The sequence below is a fragment of the Ictalurus furcatus genome, chromosome 6 (assembly GCF_023375685.1).
Source record: "Ictalurus furcatus strain D&B chromosome 6, Billie_1.0, whole genome shotgun sequence".
Taxonomy (NCBI): Eukaryota; Metazoa; Chordata; class Actinopteri; order Siluriformes; family Ictaluridae; genus Ictalurus; species Ictalurus furcatus.
In genome coordinates, this window is record NC_071260.1 from 9,747,187 (window position 1) to 9,767,371 (window position 20,185).

The 20,185-nt window shown below is 36.8% G+C and overlaps 1 protein-coding gene across 1 annotated transcript in view; it reads left to right on the top strand.

Moving 5' to 3' along the window:
• The window catches only part of kif5c (kinesin family member 5C), a 53,666-nt gene that overhangs the window by 13,437 nt on the left and 20,044 nt on the right, over nt 1–20,185 (top strand). Inside the window, exons 2-12 of the mRNA XM_053626466.1 lie at nt 128–215; nt 1,969–2,042; nt 4,389–4,493; nt 5,100–5,148; nt 5,302–5,357; nt 7,719–7,806; nt 7,891–8,015; nt 8,506–8,610; nt 12,203–12,351; nt 14,328–14,476; nt 19,423–19,589. Coding sequence (XP_053482441.1) covers nt 128–215; nt 1,969–2,042; nt 4,389–4,493; nt 5,100–5,148; nt 5,302–5,357; nt 7,719–7,806; nt 7,891–8,015; nt 8,506–8,610; nt 12,203–12,351; nt 14,328–14,476; nt 19,423–19,589 — 1,155 coding nt within the window. The remainder of the gene's footprint in view (nt 1–127; nt 216–1,968; nt 2,043–4,388; nt 4,494–5,099; nt 5,149–5,301; nt 5,358–7,718; nt 7,807–7,890; nt 8,016–8,505; nt 8,611–12,202; nt 12,352–14,327; nt 14,477–19,422; nt 19,590–20,185) is intronic.

Here is a 20,185-nt window from a genome sequence, read left to right on the forward strand (position 1 = left end):
AAAAGACCAGATCAATATTTAACGTATGACGTTAATGTAGTAAGGTCTTAACATCTGAAGAATTTCTTTGCACTGCATTTTTTTTCTTATTTTAATTTCACCAATCCATCTTTGTTGATTTTTACAGGGAAAGCCCTATGTGTTTGATCGAGTTCTTCCTCCAAACACAACCCAAGAGCTGGTCTACGATGCCTGCGCTAAACAGATTGTTAAAGGTATGATGTACTGAAAATAAATTATAATGTTTTGTTTTTTTAGACATGTGACGTGCGAATATATTGTAAGAATTCCATGCAGTAATGCTACACATAGAGTGGATCTATTAAGTAGGGATGGGAAGTTCGGATCATTTTACTGACTCAGATCTTTGAATCTCGTTCGGCAAAATGAACGAATCTTTTTTCGAGTCATTTTGTTTTTTTAAGCAAAATATAATTAAAATGTTACATGTTAAATTCCCCAGCACATCTAGTACTTACACAAACGTTGATCACATCTGAAATAAAAAATAAACTATAGGCTAATGCAGCGAAGGCCAAATTATGAGAAACAGAAATGATTAATTAATTGCTTAGCTGGGTCTTCAGGCTATGCAGTCTGTTGGTTCACCTCACCTCCCGATCCAAGTCGCCCCTTCTTTTGTCACGTCACATTTGTCATCTCGGAAACAGAAATGATTAGTTCACTTCTCGAGTCTTCGGGTTCGAATCATTCATTCATCCCGTGACCGCCTCATAGGCTGAATGCAATGGAGCTGTGACGTGATGAACGAATGACTCGAACCCGAAGAGGCGAACTAATCATTTCTGTTTCCTATACAGATCCTATGGGGATGTTGCAGCGCATGCACGGTCAACACGAAATGAACGAATCACTCTCTGAGACAACTCGTTGTTCCCGAGTCATATTACAGATTCGTTCAAAATGAACAAATCGTTCATGACACATCACTACTAATATAAATAAGTAATACTAATAAGTCTACTCACCCCTGTTAAAATGGCAGATGTTTGTGGAGTAAAGAAAAAAAAATGAAACCAAGATAAATAATTTCAGAACCTTTTCTACCTTTATTGTGAAATTTAACCTATTAATTGAAATAGGAAAACAATGGTAGCACTACTAGCACTACTAATGGTAGCTTTGCTTGTATTTCCTCATTTGTAAGTCGTGTTGGATGAAAGCGTCTGCTAAATAAATAAATGTAAATGTCAGGAAAATGCTATAGGAACAGCTGTACTTTGATTATTTGTGGGTAATCAGTCACTTTAATTGATGTCAGGTGTACACTAATTAGTATTTAACATGAGTCTGAATGTAATTGGTTGATTCTGAACACTGCCACACACTGCTAATTTCAATTATAAAAGGGTGTGCACACTTATGCAAGCTGGGTATTGGAAGTTTTTTTTTTTTTATCCCATCCCCTCCAAATGATTCTTATTGTTTTTCACTTTAATTTACAGGTTAAACTTTTATAATAAAGGTAGAAAAGGTTCTGACATGATTTATGTTGGTTTAATCTTTTTACATCACAAAAACCTGACATTTTAACAGGGGTGTGTAGGCTTAACCCAAGGCTACAGACGGGTGAAAAAAAACTGAAAAGGAAAAACTGGTTATACTGTGGAAGGCATTTTGCTGGCATTGTTTGGGTCCATTTGTCCATTGAGAGAGAATTCAGCAGAATTAAAACCAATTTAGCACATATGGAAGATTTTGGACTGACACGTTAGAGAACGCTCTCTACCACCGTCATCAAAACACATACTAAGGGGAAATCTCTCGGAAGAACAATGTCCATCCCTCCAGTACAATTCCAGAGACTGTAGAATCTGTGCCAAGGTGCGTTACAGCTGTTCTAGTGGCTTGTGGTCACCCAACACCTTCGTAAGTTATTTTTTTCCTTTAATTTGTCACCCCTCTGTATGTAGTTAACACTGACTCATTTTCCCACCTGCTATGCAGATGTTCTTGATGGATACAATGGAACCATTTTCGCCTATGGCCAGACTTCATCAGGGAAGACCCATACCATGGAGGTAAGAAAAATGTTGGAGACATTGACTCCAATGAAATTCATTTAGATTAACTCCAATTAAATTAAATACTTGTGGATTGTGAAATTGTGACTCTAATGACTCCAATGAAATACTTATATTCTCAGTTGAGTTGCTCTCAGAGTATGAACATGTCATAAAAGATCAAATCATAAATCCAAACAGGTGTCTCTTTAGCCACATAATATATAATAAAATATAGATCTTGGCTTTCCATGTAACAACTGTTACAAGCATACTACTGTGTAGTCTTAGCAATGCAATGCAATGCAAGCCCCAGTATGACTATTTTATTAATTAACAAAATTGTTAAGTAAAGTTTCAGTCTAACAGCCTAGCATTGCTTTTTCAGTTCCTCAGAAAACCCTTAAAAGTCTGGCGTTGAATCCTACTACCTTTTCAGAACAGGAAACAATCATTAACCATCCTAAGAATCCCGGAGGAACCATTTGCATAAAAGTGTAGAAGTGGTAGCTTGGGTTTTGTGAGGATCCTTGCCAGCGTGGTTACTCCTTGCCTCACAACCACCCGAGTAAAAGGCGTGGTGATGATAGAAACCATTGGCTTTGCTGTGATTGGTACTGTGGCCGCATGACCAAACGAGGTCCTTGAGTGAAAGAAACCATGTTATTAAAAAGGCAGCATGTGCTGTTAATAAGGTGAAGGTTCTGTTAAATAGGACTTGAGGTCTTCAATGACCCATCCTATTCCATGGTTGAGTGTTGATGTTCAGTTGGAGACAGTATTTCGGATGTTGGGGGATGTTTTTCTTTGTGTAATCCTTGGTAAAGAGCTGTGCTGAAACCTCTGTTAAAGGTATTGGTCTACAACAGGAAGTGCCAGTCCAGGCTAGGGAATGTTGATTGTGGTTAAGGCTGTCTTCAGTGGTTGGAATGTAATATCAGACTTTTAGTCCAGTGCTTCTCAAAGTGGGGTAGGTGAAGCATAACCAAGGGGTCTGTGATGATTTTTTTATTTTATTTTAAATGCTACAGGGGAAATCACCACCCATCATTATAAATGTATTATATTTATTATTGGATTCTTATAGTTATTAACCTGTTAAATTGCTGACTTGTTTTGGTTTAATTCAAAACGTATTAACTCAGAGGATCCCTATGTTGTTGGCTACGAAGTCTTGCGACCATTGTGAATGTTGATTTAAACAGTTGGCGCCACACCCAGGTTGTTTTCCTGCCTTGCGCCCAGCGTTCCCGCAACAGCCTCCAGATCAACCGCCACCCTGAACAGAATAAAGATTTAATGAGCAGGAATTAATGAATGAATGAAGGAAATTGCATTATCGGATTCTCGCTCATGTTTCATATGGTGAGTGATATGCTACAGTACAATCATGAGGCCCTAACCCGTGTCCTGATTTAAATGATTTCGAATTTCTCTTTACATCTCTGGCCTTTAAAAGCACAGCCACGGCTAAAATAACGACAAGGTGTGACTACCTCGCAGGGCTCACAATATCCCACATGATATGTGCCAATTGGTAGCAGCTGTTTCCCTGGAAACAGAGCACATTTTTCATTGAGCTGAATACAGAGTCAGATCTGTAGTTACTGCACAGTTTTGCACACAGACCCAGATATGCGCTAAATGAAAACATCTGTATGTGCCATCTAAATATCATATTATATTGATGGTGCCATAAACCAATCTAAATACATTTTATTCTAAATCTGTTCTATTAGATTTTCTTTCTAAGTGGTTGTAACGTTTTATTGTGTTACATAGAGGATATGACATTTAGAAATTATATTCCCTCTCACTCTCATATGAAGCAAATTTTGTTAAATATGTGATGAAATATTCACCTCCGGGAGTCAAATACATATTTCTTGTCTCAGGCTTTTAAAGTGAAACCACATGATGGAACGGTTTGAAAAGCTTTTCACTAAAACGGAATTACGCTACAATTTTCCCTCTCTATAACATTTAGACACCTGTCCCTCATCATCCTTATGTCCTGTTTAATATACTACTACTACTACTACTACTACTACTACTAATAATAATAATAATAGTGTTATAGACATGCATTATCCTTTTTTGGCTTATGTTTCATGGCTTTGTGAAATATTTCTGGTTCAGGAATGTGTTGGCCTCAATGTAGAGACTTTTGTATAGAAAAATTTATATAAAAATGAAATACAGTGTGTAGAGTTCAGGCCACACCTCACTGATTTTTTTTTATGGATTTTAAGTGCAGCTAATGATATATTTAAATGTCATCTGTTTTCCTGCACATATTGTACAGTATTACTAATTGTACATTATATCTGGCCTGTTTTTCCACTTCCACCTGCCCTCAATCAGGGGAACCTCCATGACTCAGAGCGTAAGGGCATCATTCCTCGCATCTCTCAGGACATTTTCGACCACATTTACTCCATGGATGAGAACCTTGAGTTCCATATCAAGGTAAACCAGACAAACCAGCTAAGATCTCCTTTAAAATCCATAGCATCCTTTGCATTGTCTGTTGTTTGTCTGTCTGTCTATAGAGTCTATATTTATTTGTATATTTTAACGTGTGTGTGTGTAAGAATGTTGCTGGTAGTTCTAATATTATTTTCTCTAGTGTAACACAGATATGTGTGTGTGTGTGTGTGTAAAGGAACATAGACACATGGTGTCTATATTGGCCATATGTGTGTGTCAACTCCAATAATATTCCATGTCACTGCTCTCACGCTGCCTCCTAATGGTCTACTAACACTAGCAGTGCTAATGTTCTGATGGGGCTCACATTGACCCATGTTATCTTTTATTTTTGTATTAAAAGTGAACAATACTAAAATTACTAGCGAACATGAAAATGTATTTTAAAGCATTTTTAAAAGAACAGATATCATTTTAGGTCATCTTAAGCATATAGTAACACCAAGAATAATGAGAGCTTTTGAGTATCTGTTCCCATGATGCTGAAGATTAAGATTAAAATTTGCTATATACTGAGATATTTTGAAATTATAATGCGTTGAGATACAGTATATAGTGTGCAATGCTTACCGTGTCTCTGTTTAGGTATCCTACTTTGAGATTTACTTGGACAAAATCAGAGATCTATTGGATGGTGAGATTGAGCTTCATCTTGATAATTTTTTTTTTTTAAATGTGTTTATTTCTTTATTTATTTATTTATTTACATGAGATATTATAGTGATGAATTTTAAAATGGGCACACGTAGAATATTTCATTAAGATTTATATTTCTGCTTGATTTTAGTTTCGAAGACCAACCTCGCTGTACATGAAGATAAAAACAGGGTACCATATGTCAAGGTAGGGGAAAATAGTTTTACTGCATAATTGAGATTGTTATTAAAGCACAAAAGTCTGTACATAAAGGGGGCACTAAGACTTTTATCCACAAGAATCGGCACAGGTATGATATGTGTTAGTACAGTATACAGTGCTGTAAAAAAGTAATTGCCCCGTCCTGATTGCTTCTGTTTTTGTGTACATCTCATAGTAAATTGTTTCAGAAATGAATACAAAATTAAAGATAAAACAAATGCACCCTGAGTAAATACAAAATACAATTTTTTAAAAGATGATGGTATTTATTGAAGCAAAAAAGTTATCCATTACCAACTGGGCCTGTGTGAAAATGGATTTTCCCCCATAGTTACTAATTCCCCAAATCTATGAAACTGCATTCATAATGGGATTCAGCTGGACTAGATGCAACCAGGCCTGATTACTGCAAACCCTGTTCAATCAAATCAACACTTAAATAGAACTTTTTCAACAGCATGAAGTTGGTTAAAAGGTCTTACCCTGTAACACACTATGCCAAAATTGAAAGAAATTCTAGAAATAATGAGGAAGAAAGTGATTGAAATACATCAGTCTGGGATGGGTTACAAAACTATTTCAAAGGCTCTGGGACTCCAAAGAACAACAGTGAGAGCCATTATCTCCAAATGGCAAAACTCTGCACAGTAGCGAACCTTTCCAGAAGTGGCCGACCTTCCAAAATTCCTCCAAGAGCACATCAACTACTCATCCAGGAAGTCACAAAAGAGCCAAGGACAACATCAAAGGACCTACCGGCCTCACTTGCATCACTGTCCATGACTCCACTATCAGAAAGACGAAATGGCATCCATGGAAGTGTGGCGAGGTGAAAACCACTGCTAACCCAGAAGAACATTAAGGCTCATCTGAATTTTGCCAAAACACACCTTGATGATCTTCAAACCTTTTGTGAGAATGTTCTGTGGACTTATGAGTCGAGAGTGGAACTGTTTGGAAGACAGGTGTCTCATTACATCTGGCATAAACCAAACACAGAATTCCACAAAAGCACATCACACCTACGGTCAAGTAGAAGTGGTGGTAGTGTGATGGTGTGGGGATGCTTTGCTGCTTCAGGGCCTGGGCAACTTGCAGCAATTGAGGGAAACATGAATTATGCTTAATACCAGAAAATCCTAAAGGAGAATGTCCGGTCTTCAGTCCGTAAATTGAAACTGGATTATGCAGCAAGACAATGATCCAAAGCATAGGAGTAAGTCCTAGTCCTAGAAGTCATGAAAGACTTAAGTAAGAATCTCCTGTAATCACAAGCGTTTGATTGCAGTGTTTGCTGCTAAAGGTGGCACAAACAGATTTTAAGTTTAAGGGGGAAATTATTTTTACACATTGGTCATAGGTGTTGGATAACTTTTTTGCTTCAATTAAAAAAAACTGTATTGTGTGTTTACTCAGGTTGCCTTTGTTTTTTGTTGTTGTTGTTTTGTATTTTGTTTGAAGATCTAAAACTATTTAGTATGAGATATACACAAAAACAGAAGAAAATCCTTTTTCACTGCACCGTGTACTGTATGTTGGGTTGTTAGATGTATTTCATCAAGGTAATATGACAGTAGTATTTAGAAGTGTGTACATTGGTTTGCTTGATTTTGCGTTAATTTCTGCGATTGCAAAATTGTGACATGAATAAACATAAAAACATTGTTCCAGTATTTTTTTTATATATTATACTGTGTTATTCACTGTTATTCCCTCACTATTGTCATTTTCCTTCTCTCTTGAAGTTAATAACCGAAAAAACACAGCTTTTCATATTAACATGACATTGAAGACTCTTTCCATCAATGATAACTAAATGTCTACTTGAAGAAAGCTTCACAATATCAGAAACTATATGAGATGATATGATGTGATTTGAAGCCTGGGATTTGAACCACCATCAGAGCTGCTGTAACAGAAAATTACTCAACACCTTCCGACCAATTAAATTCAAGAATTCAAAAGCGCTGTGGTATAAATTGGATTACAGATGGTGCAATATAAAAAATGTACAGTATGACAATCATAACATTCTTGTCTCATTGTATTTACAACTTCACCATTTTAATGAGAACGTCTTTGAATGGAATATCTTCAAGCAGCAGAGCAAGTGTTCAGTTATTTTGCTAAAATATTTGCAAGAGTTTTAGCCTTTATCAGTTTATCAAAACAAAATAGAAATACTATTCACCTGGTATTCACATGTCCTGCTTTTTGTAAGTACAGCATGACATTAATGGACATTACTTATTTCATTTCTTTGTCATGGTACGGCACACCTACATACAATATTTCTATATAAACACAGTATATTTCTGTGTATCAGTCATTCTGTGTTTGTTAAAGGGCTGCACAGAGCGCTTTGTGTCCAGCCCCGAGGAGGTGATGGACGTTATTGATGAAGGCAAAGCCAATCGTCATGTCGCTGTCACAAGTGAGTGACCAAGATCGGTGCACTTTTAGATTTTATTTTTTTAAATGTTGAGTAATTTTTATAACTTTCCTCTCACTATTTTAGATATGAATGAGCACAGCTCGCGCAGTCACAGCATCTTCCTGATTAGCATCAAGCAGGAGAACGTGGAGACGGAGAAGAAGCTGAGTGGGAAGCTCTACCTGGTGGATCTGGCTGGAAGTGAAAAGGTCTCATTTCTGCTTTTGTTTTTTTGTTTTTTTTTCCGGTCTGTCCTGGCTCAGATATGCGCGTTGTAATATTATAGAAAAGGGACAGAAGCTGGCATTATGTATGGCATCAAGCTGACTTGGCATCATGTTCCTTTTGAAAACACATGCATACTGTATGTCATGACAGATAAAGCTTTTGCTACTGTATATTATACTGAAATTGCTGTGCTATATTAACTATTATAACATATATATTATAGAAGTCATTTAAAGTGAATTGCAATTGAAATTAATAGCTAGCGATATTATGGTATTACTGTTAACACTGTCTAATAACTATTGTGTAATTACATATATAATTTAAGAATGGAAATTAGCTGCAACTGGTATCACACTCTACATTTTTGGTCTACTGAAATAAACATGCTCTATTAGGCAGTTTTGTTTATTCTGGTGCATGAGTGAACTGTTTTACTCTCTCACTCTCTTTCTGTCTCCTGCCTTTAAGGTCAGTAAAACAGGAGCAGAAGGAGCTGTCTTGGATGAAGCTAAAAATATCAATAAATCTCTCTCTGCTCTGGGCAACGTCATCTCCGCACTGGCTGAGGGAACTGTAAGTGTTGTTGTTTTTTCTTTCACTGCTCTGATCCTCCTATATCTCTAGGTGCTGAAGTAAAGGGGGGAAAAAAAACACAGCAAAAAGCATATTAGCTGTGCTTGTGGCTGTACTGTGCCTTGCAATAAATTCTGCAAGTCTCAAGAACTGTACTGGAGGGATGTACACTGTTCTGACAAAACATATTCTCTCAGTTGGTGTTTGCAGAGCATGTGGTCTAATATACAAGTCTCACATAAGGGTTCTACTGGTGTGAGATCTGGTGACTGTGAAGCCCATAGAATGTGATTTACATCCTTTTTGTACCCATTAAACCGTTCAGTGAGCCCTGTAGATGGGGGTGGAGTAATCCTTGAGCAAACCACACCCACCAGGATATAAATGTTTCATCATAAAATAAAGGTGATCAGTTAGAAAAACTGTGAATTGATTTGCAGTGACGCTTCCCTCTGAGGGAACAAGTGGGACCAACACATGGCAACAAAAATTCCCCCACTAACAATGAAATGAACAATTTCAAATTGAGTATTATTCTGAGGTACTCTGTTTTGGGGTTTTCTAGGGAAATATGTTAGTAGATTCTGCCTGGCTTCTTGGAGAATTTTTTTTTTTAGATTAGTATTTAAAATGAACTCATTTACACACCAAAGAAATGCGCAAATAAAGGTACTTCTGGGGCTGTAGGTGGTGAAACTAGTTATCAACTATGAATCCAGTTTGAAATGAGTGAGTGAGTCAGCCTTGGTTTTAACCTTCAGCATTCTCTAGTTTCTCTTTCACTTCCTGGTATTGCTCCAGCTTCTCATGTTCCTGTTACTGTAACTTGGGATTGCCACATCAATCGGCACAGCTATTTCTGCACCTTATCAATTATCTAGATGGTTGTTTGTTAATCCTCTGGATCTGATGGTCTAATGGACCTAAAATCGTGTTCTTTCTACCACTCTGTGCTTCTTCCCATTTGTACTTGGATGTGTCCAACCAGTAATTCTTGCATATGTTCCTTGGATGCTTGATTGTGTCTCTCTGTGTATGATGTTCATCCCTGCATCATAGGTTTCTAGATTTCTCAGAGGGGTCTTTTAACTCTTTTCTGATGATACACCTCAGCTTAGATAGATCTAGTGTTGAATACCAGTTATTGCATGACATCATTATATTAGAGCAATCCTTTGATCCTTCAGTCCTGCCTTTATAGCTACGTGAAGGATTTTCCATTTATTCCATCATGGCACCTCCTCTATTTGAGCAATACTCACATTTATGTCTGTTTGAGGCTATATAATGTAATGGTTATGATTATGGAAAGAATCTGGCTATTTAAGCTATTTGCATAAACATATCTGAGAAATTAACATTAGATATGCAATAAAAATGAATACATAATTAAAATCAAATAAAGATCCTAAACGAACACAAATACAGATAGGAATAGTAGGTGGACTATTAAAACGCTTGACAGGACGCTTCAGACTAAGGGCATGCATTTGGACTGAGATCCCACAGGATGAAACAAAAAAGTCTGCTTGCTTTCATGTAATGCCTCAGAAGCCGGTGGGCAGGGTAGCCAGGATTCAGCCAAATTCCCCACACACCTACAGTATCTTAAAAACTGCACAAACAGACTTGAAACTACACCAAAATGTTTGCGCATAGAAAAAGGTAGATACAGTGCCCTCCACTAATATTAACAATGGGTCTTACCCATTGTTATGAATGACTAAGGGAATCTGGATTATGTGTTGCCTCATAACCATGAGGAAGTCATGGTTGAACAATTTCCTGTGTCCTGTGTACTAAAAAAAAAGTAAAATATCAATGGGAATATACTTCAAATATATTTTTCTTATATGAATTCATACGGGTACCAATAATTGTTGCACACCTATATTTAACAAAGTATATAACAAAGCACACCTATATTTAACACACCTATATATATATATATATATATATATATATATATATATATATATATATGTGTATATATATATATATATTTTTTTTTTGATATCTCACCTGTGTTGTGTTTGCAATCGTTTGAAATCCAAGGTTCAATCAAAAGGTTAAACAATAAAGGCAATTTTTCACAGCCGCCTTTGCTCATATTTACCAAGGGTGCCGATATTACTGGAGGGCACTGTATATCGGTCTTCTTTTTCTCAGTCTTTGTCTGGGAAACGAGTTAACAGTGGTGCACATGCATCCTGATTTACAATCTCTGCAGTACATGGAACCCAGTAACTCAGTAACTCAGTAACCCAGTAACATGATACAAATACCAGGCGCAGTGTTTTTTTTTCTGCAGTGGTTTGTTTCAGTAGCCTGACTTAAGTGACTTACTGAGCTCCAGAATAAAGCCAAATTTATTCAATATTTCTCTACAGACAAAAGCAATACACTTTTATTTGTAGAGCTGCCACTTTGTATAGCTCATGTGCACTGTGCACTGGGCAGGATACATCTGCAGGGTGTCCAAAAATAACTATTTAATGAATTTTTTAAATATTCATTTGTATTTTTGTTGTGCATGTGTGTTTTTTTTTTTTATCATTCTTAAATTATCCAGTCCGTACAGTAGTGTTTTTCTTTATTGTTGCGGCCAAAAATGCTTGATTTTGCTGCTGCTTTTTTGCAAAATTTGCGAATTTGCAATGCATTTTGCTGAAATTTTTTGTGCTTTTTTGCAGTAAACTACTTGAATTGGCAAAATTGTGATTGCACGAAATTGCTTTGCACTTTCGCGGTAATGTTTGTTGGTAAATGCGACCTTTTAGCTCTACGCATGTTCAACGTACGTGAATCGAAGGCGAACGTGATGACGTCACATGACTTGTCTCGGACCAAATCTGTGGGAAATATGCGGTGATTTTGAAAAATGGCAAGTTTCTGCGAATACTGCAGCGTTTCCTTGATTTTGCATTCATTTCTGCGATCACAAAATCCTAGAGGGACTGATTTATCATTTTCCAATGTTATTGAAAGAAAATCTTCTTGGAACATAATACGGATGTTATAATGAAATGCATCCCAGCTTGGTTGCAGATTTTCTGATCTTTCTGGAACGTAACCTACCCAAATAATTAAATAAATCTAATTTAAAAAAATATTTTTAGATGGCTATTGGTGTCAACTACAAACAACGGTTCCCTGATTTGGGAAATATTTCATTGTTTTGAAACACAGTTAGCTTGCTTACTCAGTCATATTAGATAGAAGATAGAATGATTTCCAGAAATTTCCACAGGTTGTCTGGTTCAGGAGTTGCTATTTGTTAATATAATTATAATTCGAGAATGAAAAATCACTCCCTTTTTTCCACTGTTTTCCAGTGTATAGTTGGCAGGGTTATAAAAAATAATTAAAAAAAGACGTGAATATTTTGAGCACTGAACAGATACAGGTAATGGCATTGTGCTACATCCCTAATGTACTGTAATGGGGATTTTTTTTATCACTTCTTTGCTGGTTATTCTTGTCCTAACATGATATGATATGAACCCTTGAAAACTTGTATATTTGCACAAATATGGCTGCTGTTTTGTGTCTCTCACATTAACGTTACTTGTATATGCTTTCACGCCTGCAGAAGACGCACGTGCCGTACCGAGACAGTAAGATGACGCGAATCCTGCAGGACTCTCTGGGTGGAAACTGCAGGACCACCATCATCATCTGCTGCTCACCGTCCGTCTTCAATGAGGCCGAGACCAAATCCACGCTTATGTTCGGCCAGAGGTGAAGGCAAAAGCGATAGTTCTCGAGGTTGCTTTATGTTAATTCATCAAAGCCCAGTAGCTGCATTTAGTGCATCTTCATATACACAGTTCACTTTCACATACCATCTACAAACTTCTTTTCTGCTTTTAAATTTCAGTTTGATGAGACATGATAATGTTTTAAATTTTAAAATTAAGATTTAGTAGGATATCAGGTTTAGAAATTATAATTAGACAACCCCCCCCCCCCTCTCTCTCTGTGTCATATGAATCAGCTTGTGTTCAATATGAGGTGCAATATGAGCCTCCTGAAATCAAATACATATTTCATGTCTCTCCACAGGCTTCCACAGTGAAACCGCACAATGGAACGGTTTAAAACCCCTCTTTTCTCTAAATGTGCTATAATCCCTCTTGCTTCTGGAGACTGTGCTGCAGTTGAAAGCAAAAACAGAACGTTGTTGTAATACCACGTGAACTTTCAGGAGAAACGGTACCTTTTGTACCAAAGGTGCAGCAGCAGAACTTAGGGCCCGATTATGCACCTTGAAGTATTTTGAATGGTACACGTTATTCAGCATTCCAGCTAAATGATATATACTCCACCTATAAAGAATAAACATTGAGGCTATCACCTTAGCAACAAGAAAAGTTACAGTAAAGTTAGTCCATACAGGATTTTGCGGCGTGTTTTTTTTTTTTGTGATTGTTGCGGCCAAAACTGTTTTGCACAGTCGTTCACAGTGATGTTTGTTGGTAAATGAGACCTTTTTCGCTGCACTGATGTTCGATGCACATGAATTGAAGGGGGCTTTGGCTGAATACATGTTGTGATGTCGTCACATGGCGCGTTGTGGTGATGTCACATGATGCGGAAATCTTTTCTGCAGAAAATCTGCTGTAATTTTGAAAAATTGCAAGTTCCCTTGATTTTGCATTAATTTCTGAAATCCCCAAATCCTGCAAGGACTGTTAAGTCCCTTTTTCACTATTCACTACGTTTTCATTATTCTATTTAATGTAATATTCATTTATCTTTGTCTTTAATCTTGGATGTAGCTGTCTTTTTTTGTTGTTGCCATTATATACAGCAGATTATGAAAGATTACACAGTTGTCTGCCTGTAAGTATGCAGATACACACATAGTCCTGCGTTTCCCAGTGTGTTTACAGAGATCTCTGTGAGAGTTATTGAAGATACTCATTTAGAGGATTAGAGTTTATTATTAAATATGATAACATCAGTAAACTTTCATATTATTATTATTATTATTATTATTATTATTATTATTATTCATCTTTTTCAGTAACTACAGTGAAAATTAAAAAAAAAAGTAATTTAAATTTGGACCAGATAATGGGCTAAAGGGATTAATCTATGGTAGTTAATCTCATGATAGTGTCCTTCCATGACAGGATATTTATAGACTCGATGCTAACGCCTTTGGAGAAGTGTTCAGAGCTCTGGTTATTGTCAGTGAGACAGATGTGTGTTGCAGCTTTACTAAACCAGGACAGCACTGGTCATGTGATTACAAAATCAATTTGCCGTTCCTCTGTGCGTCATTAAGGCTTTCTCACCCACATTACTGTATCAGAGAGAAGTGTGTGACCATGCATGTTTTCTTTTTTGTTCCTTTGTTTGTACGTGTGTTTAGTGTAGTGAGCTTCAGTGCTCATTAGAGGCCAGTCGCCATTTCAGTGCTTAATTAAAGCAAAAGAGCCTAAAGTGCCCCAGTTCTATTAACACACTAATAATTAATTAGCTAGAAAAGGACAAAAGATATATGTAAAATATATGTCTCTCTCTCTCTCTCTCTTTATATATATATATATATATATATATATATATATATATATATATATATAAATATATATATATATATATATATATATATATATATATATATATATATATATAAAGATATATATATATATATATATATATATGTGTGTGTGTGTGTGTGTGTGTGTGTATATATATCTCACTCACAGAGCCAAGACCATTAAGAACACAGTGTCGGTCAATTTGGAGCTAACGGCCGAGGAGTGGAAGAAGAAGTATGAGAAGGAGAAGGAAAAGAACAGAGGCTTAAAGATCATCATCCAGCGGTTGGAGAATGAGCTGAAGCGCTGGAGGAGAGGTAGAGTAAAGCAAAGAAACGTCTACATTCACATGGCAATTCTGGCAATGACATAAATGATATATAATGATAACCCTATACATTAAAATCAGGGTTTTTTTTTCTTACTATATCACATTATCCACCCCTACAACTTTGCGTTTTTAAACGTTAAAAGCCATATAACACTACTGCAGCTGAGCATGTATTAAATTATTACCTCAAGGACACAGCATAATGTTTAAAAAAATAGACTTCAATAGAGTTCAGTATTTTATTTAAAAATATTAATGAAAATGTTTGTTCTTTTATGTCTATTGAAAATATTGTAGCATATACTGTATTAAGCTCCCAGAAATATTGCATAATCTTAAATATTTCCTTTTTGTGAAATGCTATCATATGGATACTTGTCACAACTCTAATATACAGTAATACACTAATACTAGAAATCTTAGACTTATACTATGATCATTTAAAAAAAAAAATATATGGTATGGTGAAAAATGTGGCTTTGGTTTTGACAGATGTCCCACATACACTATATGACTAAAACTTTGTAGACACTTGACCCTCACACCCAAATGGAGTTCTTCCCAAAACTGTTTCCACAAAGTTTGAAGCACACAAATGTCATTGTATGCTGTAGCATTAGAATTTCCCTTCACTGGAACTAAGAGGCCCAAACCTGTTCCAGCATGACAGTGCCCCAGTGCATAAAGCGAGCTCCATGAAGGCATGGTTTGCCAAGAATTGAGTGGAAGAACTTGAGAGACCTGACCTCAACCCCACTGAACACATTTGGGATGAACTGGAACACCAACAGCACCCCAGACCTCCTCACCCGACATCAGTGCCTGACCTCACTAATGCTCTTGTAGCTGAATGAACACAAATCCCCACAGCCACACTCCAAAATCTAGTGGAAAGCCTTCCCAGAAGAGTGGAGCTTATTATAACAGCAAATGGGGACTAAATCTGGAATGGGATGTTCAACAGGCACATATGGGTGTGATGGTCAGGTGACCACAAACGTGTACCTTTCAGCCAACCACATTAACCAAAATCACTGACTATAGTATAAAAAAAACAATGAGTCTAATTTCTTGTTAAATATGTTTCCAGTGCATGCTTTGGCCTTCATCTCAGAGAATTATAATGTGATGGTCAGATGTCTTTACAAGGGAAAGCAGATTTTAAATGACAACATTTTTCAGCTCAACAGTTAAGTTAAGTAGTGACTGCTAGGATGTGAGTTCAGACCCCTGTAGTGTTTTGATCATGAGTAAAGTTCTTAACCCTGTCACGTAATAAATGTAAAGGACACTAGGATGGATGCAAATGCAGATAAGAGCTTTTAGTTAAAGAGAAGCAGGCAGACAAATCCAAAACATCAGACAAAAGCGTGGTCAAGCGATTGGCAAACAGGCATGAATGAGGCAAAACCAGAATCAAGAATGAGGGCGAGAATGAGATCAAAACACATGAACTGATGATAAACGCTTGGTATACGGAAAACTCACGTAATACTTCGCAAAGTCTAAATGTTCACAAAGTCTCTTTTATAGTGTGGTTGTGAGTGTGTGTGAGTGTTCTGGGAATTACAGTCCATGGCGGCCATGTTTGTAGGCCGCCATGCAGTATGGGAAATGTAGTCACTGGTTTGCTGTGATATGAAAAACCCTCACCTCCTCAGCTGTATTATAGGATTGTAGTCTGTCTCACATTTAACTCGTTTAGGATAAATACATCTGCAACCAAAAATCAATCTAATAATGATAACATCTGATGAATATGCTTGAATATATATTTTATAAAGTGATTAGTTTATAATGCAGCACAATGAAGACTTTCCAACAGAGTCTTCTGTCTTTTCTGTTATGTAACTTGAAGAGATTTCTCTGTGTTCTTTGCTTGAATCTGAAGTAATTGGCCTACTTTCCTTCTTCTATACGCACACAACAAAGTAAACATTGTTATTTCAGAGAGTGCATGCCTTTACCCCATTCATTAATCCTGCAGACAGACAAAATTGTTAGGTATATGAAGTGGTCCATGTTTGAATATGATTAAAGATGACGTTTTTTGGGGGGTTTTTTTGGTTTTTTTTTGCCCCAAATGTCTTTAGACCCAAGTTCAAGTCCACTGCTTTTCAAAAACCATACGTTTATTTTGTTGTTGTGACATTTTTGTTGCCGAGATGACTAAAATGAATTTCCCCCTCACATTTAGGGGAGGGGAATTAGGGCAATAACATAAAGTATTGATCTAGTGAGGATAAAGAACAGAAATGAGATGTGTGGATTGATGTTTATTGTATGCACTACAGCCAGGTTCATAGGTATTTTTGACAGACACAATATTCATAATTTTACCTCTGTACATCACCACAATATTTATGAAATGAAGCAATCGAGATGTGATTGAAGTGTAGACACTCAGCTTTAATTCAAGGGCTTTAACAAAAAAAAACAAAAAAACATTGCATTAACTGTTTAGAAATTACAGCCATTCCAAATGGAGTTCTTCCATTTTCTCAGCCTCAAAAGTAATTGGACAATTGACTGATGAGCAGTTTCATGGACAGGAGTGGCCTGTTTATTCATTATTTTATGACAAATTAAGGAGTGTATGGAGAAGGAAAGGAAGGGCTCATTATCCAAGGCATACCACATCATCTGTCAAACATGTGGAGGAAGTGTTATGGGCATGTATGGCTGCCAGTGGAACTGGGTCACTGGTGTTTATTGATGATTTGACTGCAGTAAGAAGTAGCAGGATGAATTCTGAATTGTATTGCACTTTCTGCTGAGATTCAGTCAAATGCTGCAAAACTGATGGGACGGTGCTTCAAAGTACAGATAGATAATGACTCAAAACGTACAGTGAAAGCAACCCAAGAGCTTCTTAAGGCAAAGAAATTAAATGTTCTTAAATGTCCAATGACCTCAACCCAACTGATCATGCTTTTCACTTACTGAAGACAAAACCAAAAGCAGAAAGGCCCACAAACAAGCAGCAACTGAAGGCAGCTGCAGTAAAGGCCTGACAAAGCATCTGAAGGGAGGAAACTCAGCATTCGGTGATGTCCATGGGTTCCAGAGTTCAGGCAGCCATTGACTGCAAAGGATTTGCACCCAAGTATTAAAAATAATCCTAATATTTATGATTGATAGTTTGTCCAAATACTTTTGAGCCTGTGAAAATGGAGGGTGGTGTAAAAAAAAGGCTGTAATTCCTAAATGGTTAATGCAATATTTTTGTTAAACCCCATGAATTAAAGCTGAACGTCTACACTTCAACCACATCTTGATTGTATCATTTCAAATCTATTGTGGTGGTGTACAGAGGCAAAATTATGAAAATTGAGTCGTCGTCCAAATACTTATGGACCTGACTGTGTATCTGTGAAAATAGTTACAATCAGGACAAAGACTATAGAAAATAATCAAGTACAAAGGACATATTCCATAATACTGGAAGCACAAGGTATATCCCAAATGCTTGCATGATGAAGTTTGTACTAGAAGACCTTTTTTTTTTAAAGCGTAAGAAAACTTTGTAAGATTTTCTTTTTTAAAGAACATGCTATTCCTGCAGCCACTCATTAGTTTTAAAACTGATTTACTCTCAGTGCATTGTGGGTAATACACACACCTCCAACACCAGGATGCTAGAACACTTAGAGTTTGTTCGAAAGGACTTATTGTAGCTGTTTATTTTTCATAATGACTACTGAGTCTTTTTAGAATTTCATGTGTTCTAGTGTTTCATAAAATTGCTGACACGCTAGTAAAAACATTAACCAGGACACGGCCAGAGACTCTCCCCAAGTCTCTCAGGGACTCAGAGATACAAATGATGGGGCCTGGCATACATGAAGACGACATACAGTTAGTTGATTGAAGCTGAGCATCTGAATAAAGAAGATCAGAACAACCGGAGAGACAGAGAGAAAAGACAAACAAGCAAAATCAGAGCATCTGTGCAGCAAAGTCCAGCCAGACAGCTCGTACAGCTTCCTCAACTCTCCATCTGGCCTCTTCTTCTTCACCTCCCTCCTTCTCTTCTTTCTCTCATTACCCTCTTTTCATACTGTATGTCTAAATCACACACATTGTTTTTTGGATGTTAGTCTAATCTGCATGCACAGACATCATCTCCTGTTGATTTATAACTAGCTCATTCCCTTTTCCACCATGAAAAGTAAGCGTTATTAAATTAGCCATTTGGCTGACAGAGTTTCTTATTCTATCTGTGTAAGGAAACAAAGCTCATATTACAGATGCTCCTTAACTGATACTGAAAGCTTTCAAAGGCAGACAAACCTGCTGTGTCTTAACTAAGCTTTGGAAATAAAAATCCATCCATCCATCCATCCATACATTTTCTATACCGCTTATCCTTCAGGGTCACGGGGAACCTGGAGCCTATCAGGGAACGTCAGGCACAAGGCGGGGGACATCCTGGATGGGGTGCCAATTGATCACAGAGCACAATCACATACGCATTCACACATGCATTCATACATTTCGGACACTTTGGACATGCCAATCAGCCTACCATGCAAGGGGAGGAAACCGGAGTACCCGGAGGAAACCCCCGCAGCAAGGGGAAAACATGCAAACTCTGCACACACAGGGCAGCAGCGGGAATCGAACCCCCAACCCTGGAGGTGCGAGGCAAATGTGCTTATTTAGGAAGTATTTAGATGCATATCGGCTTCTCCTGAGTCAATGATCTTTAGTTTCAAATCAACCTCTTATGGCTTTTTCTCCAAATGTAAATATAATACAGAGATTTGAAAAGACTGACAGATTGCTGGTCTCAAATTGTCTTCAGCTAACATGGATTAAAGTCTACATTTAAAAACAACTGGAAGGGTACCCAAACGTTTGCATATAGTTGAATTTAGCCAAACATATTTGCCAATGTTTGGAGTAATAAACTCAATCTCTTTATCTCAGGTGAAGCAGTTCCAGTTGAAGAGCAGCAGAAAAGTAAAGAAATGAAGAACTTAGAAGCCACGCCCACAATCGACAGTCTGGCCCCACCCCCCCAACCTCTTTGTGACACGGAGAAAACCAAGTATGAAGAGCTGATCAGTGACCTCTACCAGCAGCTCGATGACAAGGTACATACAACTAATAATAATAGTATACACATGCAGCTTCATTACCAACAAATATATGCAAGAGAATTTTAAAAAGAATTTTCTTGCCCAGTTCTTAAAAATGAAGCAGTACATGAAGTAGAAAAGGCCTACAGATGTAGTATGTGTTCATGTCTCATTCATGTTTTAGAATAAGCTTTTTTAACTCTGGGCTGCATTCAGTCCAGGTCGGGGACTTAAGTTCCAAAGTTACCTCAATATAAATGCAGGAAAATTTGCACATAATCAGAGTTTTTCTGTAGATCAACATAATTAATATATATATATATATATATATATATATATATATATATATATATATATATATATATATATATATATATGAATGATAAGATGGCAAGCATTGAAATATAAATAGGAAAATGAATCTAATATGATGTCAGTATATCGCTGCATGAATTGTCCTAGTAACCTCAATTGTTATTCTGCAGCTTATAAAATAGCACTTGATCCAGCACATCATATTATTTACCTTTTTTTTTTTTTTTTTTTTAACTATCATGTGTCAACAGTTAATGAATTTATTGAAGCCAGAAGATACTAAATCAAACTCAGGA